The sequence below is a fragment of the Pundamilia nyererei genome, unplaced genomic scaffold, assembly GCF_000239375.1.
Source record: "Pundamilia nyererei isolate P.nyererei 1_Seehausen unplaced genomic scaffold, PunNye1.0 scaffold00249, whole genome shotgun sequence".
Taxonomy (NCBI): Eukaryota; Metazoa; Chordata; class Actinopteri; order Cichliformes; family Cichlidae; genus Pundamilia; species Pundamilia nyererei.
Genome location: NW_005187650.1, coordinates 463,033 through 472,785, shown reverse-complemented (window position 1 = coordinate 472,785; position 9,753 = coordinate 463,033). Strand labels below are relative to the sequence as shown.

Genomic DNA, 9,753 nt, shown 5'->3' with positions numbered 1-9,753 from the left:
GTACCTCTGGTGCAAATTACTGACCTCTGTCATCATTTTAGGTGGGGGAACTTGCACAATCGGTGGCTGACTAAATACTTTTTTGCCCCACTGTATGTCTTTGTTATCTTTGCTGTGATCGTTTATATGCATGAGCATTATTTTGGCCTCTGCTCTTTCTCATTTGTATTTTCACAGGTACACTGTGGAACAGTCAGAACATGAAATCTTTGTAGGACCCTCACAAGCCCCGCTACTGTACTGGCTTATAGTTTTAACAATGGCTGGTATTTCCCAAAAAAATACCCCATTTACCCCCCCCACCCCCACCCCCTCACTCACACACACACTCACACACAGTAGATAATATTTTGAATGGGTCTGTATGGACATACTACTGTAGATTATGTAAAGAAGATAAAACATAGTAACACCACAAACACATCAACAACAATTAAAGTTCAATATGTTCTTACTTGACTTGAAATTGCTTTGATTGACCGTGAAATGTTTGTATGTATGAATGGATAGTTTTCTTAATAAAATCTAAATATGAGCATGAAATGTGCAAACATAAAAGTAACTGAACGTTAACTGAATTATTATTTAGCTCTTGTGCTCCTTATGTGGATCTCTCTCTAACAACAATTTCAACCTTTACATTGAACAGCCAGATGTTTCAAAGGTTTTGAAAGAGTGCTGGACCTCTGTGAAGACAAACCTTCTGCTTCAGGTTCTAATTATTGGCCAGAGGTGCCAGCAGATAAAGCTTATCTCTAAAACTTTGCTCTCATGGTAGCATGAGACAAGTTTGCCTCCTGCACCTTGCCTCACAAAGAGGCAAGGTGCCTCTGCAAGGTGGCTTTGATGCAATTAGGAACATCATGCAAGCCAAACACCATTTGGAAAGCCTTCAGTGGGAAGCCTTCACTTAAAGTATGTTTGAGAAGGTCATCACTGCCTACCCATCATCGCTTACAACAAAATCTTCAAACCAAACTTGCATTTAGTTTGTGCGGCACAATTATTAGCATCTGACTGACAGAACTGACTTATCACAACATATCAAAGAATTCCTTTCTTGATTTTTTTTAAAGCAGAAAACTTTCGTTTGTGCTGTTTTGGACCAAACTTCACGATAAATACGTGCGCCTCACCTTTATCCTGCAGAAACTAGCCTCGATCTTCAGTTGCTCCACCAGCTTCCTGGCTTGGCCGACACTCATGGTGCTGTTCACTGGGGTGTCTCCTTTCATCCTAGCCACAAACACGGCGACGTATAGAAGAGACAGGAAAAGCATTCAGTAGATTTGTGCATTTGTTTGACTGAAATGAAAAAATAATTTATCATCTTACTGTTTTTGTGTTGCATGCATCCTTCACTTTGAATGGATTTTTAGAGCCATGAAAAATATTAGAAATACAAATATGGTTGCAGTGAGCTATGGTGGCACTATTCATTGCCATTATACAGGTTTATTAAGAGGATTTTTATTATTATTTTTAAATAACAGCTGCTTAATCAAATGGAATACACATGAGAACCAGTTTTTAGACAAATACATTATATAAAGCTCTTAAGACAAAAAAAAACTGTGCTCAAAAATTGCATTATATTATTTATGTATTTAGGCAAGCTGGGCTTTAAGGCAAGCATGAAGCCAGATATTATAAATATCAGTCAATACTGTGTCACAGAATCGGCACAGCTGCCACATTATGTCATCTGATATCTGATATGGGATCAAATTCCCATATATTTTCAAAAATGCAAAGGCAACACACAAACTGGGCCAAATGGTAAGCATCATTCACTATAGCCCACAGATTCTCCCACTATGAACGGGAACAGGCACAGAAATATCAAATGTGGAATGAAATAACCACTGCAGCCATTCACGAAATGATGCCCACATATAACAAATGGGGAAAAACGTGTCACAGATGGGAAAAAGACTGAAATTAAATGGACTGTCAGCAGGAAGGAAAGGGGGGGAAAAAGCATAGCATCAAAGGAGCGAATCTATTTGAACCATTCTGGACCTTTCCCCATTGTCTTTTTCCTTCTCCCTCCATCCACCCCCCCTTTTCTCCTTACCCGTATTATATTCCTCTTCAGGTGCAGTCTTCCCCCCTCTTCTCTCTCTTTTTTCCCCTGTCTTTTTCTACCTCTCTGGTGTCCCTCTGTCAGCTTATGGTTGGTGGTATGAGTGTAGCCGGACCCCACCCCTCACAGACAACAGCCTGGATGGTACCCTGCTCTGTACAGTCCAATGCACTGCAATTCTGCCACAACGAGGGCTAGATTTGCGGTGGATGGATAGGATAACCCCCTCAGCAGTGAGTGGTACCTGCCAGACAGAGGGAGGGGGGAGCATTGGTAAAGGTTTTCTAATGTGGGTGGATTGTACCACGTTTGTGCTGAGGAAATTGGGGCCAACTGGAATCTCTCAGGTTTCAATCTCTGACATGGAGCAGGGCTGTTTGTGTGGTCTGGGATTAGTTTTCAGTGCTAAAATGCTATACACAGCTTGGGACGTGAGCTCCAGTGGTGTGAATCATGATGCGTCTCTGTGCCATTTGTGATGTCCACCCTCTCCTCTGTTGCTATGGGGACTGCTGCAGTCTGGCTCAATGGTTAACATCACATTTTAAATTGGGGAGATGTCGGCTAGCATTTAAATATTTATGTGCTACAGATAATTCAGATTAGTGGCTCAATTTGCACATATTATAATGTTAAAGAAAAAGAAAATGGCAGAAGGGACGTAGATTTTGTCAGAAACCAGATTTTTACGACGCCGTTAGACCAAAGACGCTGTGAAGTTAAGAGCTCCGTTAGCTCACCGCCAACAACAGCTATGGCTGTCGCTATGTACAAGAAGAAGAAAAAACACCACTCTGTGTGTTTAACTCTACAGTGAAGACTGGACTATAAAGTAATAGAATACTGACCATTGCGCAAAGTTAATTATATTAAGAGAAACTCGAGTAGACAGCCTGAAAACCTACAACACGGAGTTGAAGTTTGAAAAAGCAGTCCGACGCCATCTTTGCTATGCTAGTGTTTTCCTGGCTTTAATGGCGCTGTGCTGCTGCCCTTCTCATCTCTTTTTCGACTGTGGAATCTTTTCATTTGTATGGTCTCTGGTTACTGAGGGGCGTATCGCGTTCCAGCTAGTTTGTCCGTTTTGCTTGCCATAAGTTGCAACGTTGGTATGAAATAATAATAATAATAATAATAATAATACAGTAGAACAGAATTTAAACTTTGTGTTTGGTGTAAAGTTGCCCAAATCAAAGTGAAATTCATTAAAAATAATTTGTTCTTTTTAAAAATGAGAAGGAAAAAGACATCTGTGCATGTCAGTGAACATTATTTGTGCCATGGTAAGGTGTGAGTGGTTCCCGCATAACCTATAACCACCAGCAATAAATGAGCTCCAGTTACAGGCCATAGCTCATTTATTTGTTTTCTTCTTAAATAATAATTTTCGTGCCTTTTCCCTTTATTAGACAGTGTAATGGTGGAGCGTGGATGGGAAAGCATGGAGAGAGAGAGAGTGGAGGAAGACAATCACAAATTTAATTTCAACTAACTATTGTACTGTATATGGTGCAGACATGACTTATTCTACTGTTGATTACTCTGCTGCAGCGCATACAATGGTGGAAGGTGAAAAGATAAGCTGCTACTGAGGTTCAAGTACTCCATCTGCTGGATGGTGCCGGCAGAATTTAATCAAATCTCAGCAGCAAGAAGCAACATCAAAACCTGAAAGGAAAGCCACTAAAAATGTGTCGTCATTAGTGGCTTTCTAATTATAAAATTATAGCACGATAATGATGATAACTGCTGCTCTTTTCTAATCTATTTAATGCTAACTGATATAACATTAACAAAGAACACAGGAAACAGGAATACGTTACATATAATGTTGGATTGAACACATCTGCTGTGCACTATATATGTAATAAACCACACATCACACCATATTGTTTTGATATAATTTTAGTGATATGACTTAGAGGAATAGTTCATGTTCTTATTCTTAACATGTATGGTATAGAATACAGTATATACCAATATAAGCTGTAGAAGTTCACTGCTTTTCAGGTCATTTTTCTGTCGTGTATTTTTCTGCTGAGCAGACCCATTTCAGGCAGCACATCTGAGAAATGAACCCAGCAGGTATTTGGTAACATTACTTGTATTGTGAGAACCAGTTTCAACCCTATGATAGTTTTTTTGTGCTGGCACAAACTCTGAAAAAACAGCGACAGCAGGTACAAACCACTACATGACTGCAGGAGCCGTGTCTAAAGCACTCACCAGATGGTCTACCAGAGCTCCTCTTTCATCTCTGCAGGTTATTCTCTGTTATAATTAGTGTGGGTGCACATCCAACAGATAAGTCAGCTAATTATCTGATGCCGTACTAATGAAAAGAAAAAAAAAATGGCGTCAAGCGTAAGTGGGAAAACAATGCAGGAGAAAATAGAGGTGTGGCTCGGTGAAAGGTCAACTTAAAATGTGCATAAATCCAGTTTAGCAAAATTTCAGGTGTAAACTCGGTGTTTCATTTTGCATCCTTTAAATGATGCCTTTAATGACCTTTTATTACACTCCTTTTTACATAATTAACAAAGCTTAATTAAGTTGAACATAATTACTGCCATGCCACACTGGGACCTATGAATCTGGAGACTCAAAGCTGAGAGACATCCAGTCTTATGTCTTTACTGCAGCTTCACTCTATGCACCTGATAGGAAAATGATTTTTAGCAAACACAAATTTAGGACCATTTTCAATAACAAGGCAGAAAAATGGCAGCGAGGATAAGATCTTGTCTTGTTATCTCCCTGCATAAGTAAAGAGGGATAATCACTTTCCTCCCAAACACACTACAATTTCAAGAGAAACTCTTGTGACCCAGTCACTGCCTTGCTTTTGTCTGAAAGCATGTAGCACGCAGGGCACTTCTCTGCCTCGAGGTTGATGTCAATAAATATTGAAACAATGTTGGTAAAAGACTTTCATTTTAAGCCATTTGGGGCCATTGATTCCGCCGTGGTGCTGAAACGCTGGGTGTGTGTCAGCTCAACAGTCGGTGAAATGCTCGTATCGAAGAGCAAAATGCTTAATGCATTATCTGTGGGACCATTTATGTCTGATGATTTCTAGCTTGTAAAAAGAGCTGGCGCTTTTAAATAAAATCTGTGTGGACATTTTCACATTAAAGCATCCGTTGCAATAGCCTCTGAGTCATCACACATCACTGGTTGATGAGCTATCTTGTAAAATGCCCACACTTTGATAGGAGGCTGGTTTCAGGAGACTGATGCAATTGTAGCGAGTAGATTGTTGCCATCATACCGCCACACACTGTACTAAAGGTGGCAACAGATGTGCAAGCAGCTGAGATAAAGATGTGTCCGACAAAAGCTTCACTATGTAAACATTCAGGAAATTCACCATTGAGTAATATTTGAATGCGCTACAACCAGTTTCCTGAATATCACATAGTGGTTTTCTCTGATACGTTTTGGAGTAAACTGCAACGATGCGAACATTCTGACGCCTCAAAGACAGCAGTCACCATTTTCACCATAGTGGTTTAGATTCATCAGTGGAAACGCAACAGATTACATGTGTGCCAATGAGAAGGAGACAGGTGTAACAGTAAAGCTGAAAGGAGCAGATACAGTGAAACCTGGGGTTAACCATCCAAAGAAAAGGACAAGGCAAAAGAGAAAAGAAGAGAGTAAAGGCAGGGTGGAGTGAGTGGAGATAAGCGCCAGGGCAGCAAGACTGGGAGGAAAGGTTTCCGTGACGATAGTGGGACCTGCTATGATGTCTGGTTTGGAGACAGTAACACTGAACAAGAGACAGCAAGCTGAGCTGGAGGTGTCACGGGTCTGGGTCCGTTGGACCCAGTATGTGGAGTTTCATGTTTTTGTTATTCCATGTTTGAGGTTATTATGTTTTGGTTTTAGTTTGCATCAGGGATTGTTTTCTTGTTCTCGGCAGTGTCCGGCAGCCTCGCCTCTGTCAGTGCCCCAGGGTGGCTGTGGCTACAATGTAGCTGTGTGAATGTGTGCGTGAATGGGTGGATGACTGGATATGTAAAGCGCTTTGGGGTCCTTAGGGACTAGTAAAGCGCTATATAAATACAGGCCATTTACCATTTACCATTTCTCTTGTTGTGTTTATGATGATGATGATTATGATGTTTATTATTTGAGTTTCATGTTTAAGGATTTGTTCTCGGTTGTATCTCACGTTTAGTTTAGTTCAGGTTCCATGTGTCATTCTGTCTGTCTCTCAGTGTCAGGTCTGCGTCTTGGTGTGGTGTTCTCATTTCCTGTTTTATTGTGAAGGTCTGGGTCTCATGTGAGTGTTCAGTTTTACCTCTGTCTCGTCTTGTTGATCATTCCCAGCTGTGTCCACCACCTGTGTGTAATTCCCCTGTGTTTCTCTGGGTGTATTTAAGTCATGTCCTCCGTTATTGTAGTTGCTGGTCCGTCTGTGTATTCCACCCTGCGTCATCTGTGTATCTACCATGTCACATCCGTGTGCTCTCCCTGCTGTCCATCGTCATTCTCCTCTGCTCGTTCTCATTCAGGTTTGTGCTTTGCAGTTTAGTTGTTCTCCAGTCTAGTTTAGTTCGAGCTCCGTTTGCCGTTTGTATTTACTTTCATGTTCAATAAACCACCTTTACACCTTCACGACTGCCTGCACTTGGATCCTCCTTCATTTCCTCCACACGGCTCACCTCACTCGCCGTGACAGGAGGTGACAGAGTTAAAAGATGTTAAGACTTTCAAAGTTAGGGAGGCAAGGCTGGGATGGTTTGGCATGTGCAGAGGAGGTATAGTGGAGAAGATTCATGGATGCAGTGAAGGAAAACATGGAGAGTTGGTGTGACGTTAAAGGATGCTAGACGTAGGGTGATTTCAAGGCAGAGGATACACGAGACCTAAAGGGAGCACGTGAAAGTATAAGGAGGAGGAGGAGGAAACGGCTCTTCTGACTGCAATAAGTTTTCTGGAAATCCATGGAAAAACAGCTCTCGGTTCCTTTGGTCCACAACCTCAGTAAAAGCTTTCCTGATGACTTAATAACAGTAGCATCCCCAGGCTTCTACCTTTCTACCTATAAAACCCGGAGAGCAGCCAAATGGCTGGTAGGCTTTTAGCTAAGCTTTAGCTTCAGCCAAGTGGAAGCTAAATTGGCTAGTCATTCATATGTCTATTAGGTTGTTACCTGGGAATTCTGGAGGGAGGGAAGTGGGGGATGTGTGATTGAGGGGGTGGTGGAGCTGCTAAAAGCTGTGCGCTTCCTTTTGTGTTTCATCTTGATGCATTCTCAATCATCCAGGGAAATAAATCCCCAAAAGTCACCAACTTGGAGTGTTTCAGTTTGCCATCTTAGGGAGAAATCAACACACATGGGTGTATGTCCTTTGTTGCTGAGATTTATCGATAAAAACAGTACAAAAAACCAACCGTTTGTACACATATTTACAAATGGCCTGCTGAGTGGTGCATGGAGCATGTTCATTGGTTCATGGACCTCCCTGAACTAATGGCATTTATTGCAATTGTCATCTTGCGGGGGGTTTACAGGGTTCCATCTCTAAATGACTGCTGGTCAGCAAACCTGGGAAACCCACAGATAATTGGAACTATGGCACAAAACCGCTTCCAAGACATCACGCTAAAGCGTAGGTGTTGCATGGTTTTTTTGTACTGGTTTTATCGATAAATCTCAGCAACAAAGGACATACACCCATGTGTGTTGATTTCTCCCTAAGATGGCAAACTGAAACACTCCAAGTTGGTGACTTTTGGAGATTTATTTCCCTGGATGATTGAGAATGCATCAAGATGAAACACAAAAGGAAGTGCACAGCTTTTAGCAGCTCCCCCACTCCCCTCCCTCCAGAATTCCCAGGTAACAACCTAATATACATATGAATGACTAGCCAATTTAGCTTCCACTTGGCTGAAGCTAAAGCTTAGCTAAAAGCCTACCAGCCATTTGGCTGCTCTCCGGGTTTTATAGGTAGAAAAGCCAAATGGCTGCTCTCTGGGAGTTTAAGTTTAATGGGCTCACACGCTGGTTTCAGGTCGTACTGAATAAAACATGAAGATCACTGTGTGAATCATGGTCATTATTAGAGCCACAGTCAGATCCACCCCTCACTCGTCATATCTGGTTCGAAAACACACAGATGGTAACACCAGAAATATTCAGCTTAATGCTTCACAATACATCATGGGAGCTTCTTTTATACTGTCTGTGTTTGCTAGGCAGTACAACATCAGACTGCTAACATGCTCATAATGCTGGCAGGTGGCAGCAAAGACATTAGATAAGGCACTCAAAGGATCCTGAATAGAAATTTATGGGAGAATTCTGAACATGAAAGATAGTTATCACCCATGTAGTCCAATCAACAGCTGAAATGGGAAGGTTTTAAAAGCTGTAATGTGAAACAATGCATGTGCACGTGTAGTACAAGTACAACTTAATGGGGAAAAAAACTTAACTTGGTGCAACGTTTTGCCAAACTTTTTTTTTTCTTGCTTTACTGGATATAACTCTCAATTTATGGCTCTCCTCATTCACTTAGATACAGACTGCAAAGTAAATACATGGATTCAATCCAAGATGGCTGCTAAGTTGATTAGATGGAGAATGAAAGGCTCAATGATAAAGTGTATGTCTACAGAGAAATATGAATGTATGCACCAAATATCAACATAACCAACCAATACTTCATGAGTCTTATGATAGTGCTAAAAAAGAGCCAGGGAATTACCCCAGTCATTGGGATTCATCTTCCAGGAAACAAAAATTATTATACCGAGGCTTTGCATACACATCACCCCTAACCATGGAATGTTAACTTGTCCACCATTTGTTTGACAATTATAGTGACAATGTAGGATCAAGTGAATAATGTATCACTCGTGGAGGCCTAGGGACTGGTCTGCAACCATCTGGCAAGCAAATATGTGTATTTCCTGACTGGTTGCAAGTGGTTGCTGGGAAGCTAGCTGCTAAAGCACCAGTCATGCAGGTCTACATCTTGTCAGTGACCTCCTGGCAACCATCTGTTGCTATGGAAACATGCTTAATCCCTAACCGGTTGGCAAAAACCTCCTCGTGGCTCCTTTGGTCACTAGCACATTGTATGGTCATAGTTTGAACAGAACCCCTCTGCTCTCTCCTTTTGCTCTCTCCCCGAACCAGTCGCAGCAGATGCATGCCTCTCCAGCAGATGCACGCCTGATTCTGATCGAGATTTCTTTGTGTCAGAAGGGAGTTTTTCCTTCTCACTTTTGCTTGAGATTTTCTCTGTATTATTGTAGGGTACTTACCTAAAAAGATAAAACACTTTGAGTTTAGTGTTTTGATTTGGCGCTGTATAAATCAAATTGCGGTGAAGTGACAGACTTGTCTACGAACACTGTCCAGGACTCTCCAATCTGTCGTGAAACCATGAAAACTGCAACACAAGGTTCACCTTCAAAGCAGAAGTTGTGACTTTTGAAACATGTCAGCTGCAATGCTGAGTTGCAACTTTTACTTTGAAGGTGAACAGTCTCCATTTATGTTTTTCTACTGCCCAAATAGTAGTTAGTATAGTTAGTAGCAAGTATTTGCAGATAAACATGAAAAGTTACAGGCAACCATAGCAACTGGCTAGCAACCAAAGTGATCACTGGTCCAGTCCCAAACCCCTGCCAACCAGCTGGGGAAG

General features: G+C 41.5%; 1 protein-coding gene across 1 annotated transcript in view; it reads right to left on the bottom strand.

The window, feature by feature from the left end:
• gng3 (guanine nucleotide binding protein (G protein), gamma 3) overlaps positions 1-2,342 on the bottom strand; it is a 5,929-nt gene extending 3,587 nt beyond the window's left edge. The window contains exons 1-2 of the mRNA XM_005749557.1: positions 2,078-2,342; positions 1,137-1,236 (exon numbers count right to left, since the gene is read on the bottom strand). Coding sequence (XP_005749614.1) covers positions 1,137-1,235 — 99 coding nt within the window. The 5' untranslated portion in view covers position 1,236; positions 2,078-2,342. The remainder of the gene's footprint in view (positions 1-1,136; positions 1,237-2,077) is intronic.
• Positions 2,343-9,753: the final 7,411 nt, after the last annotated feature.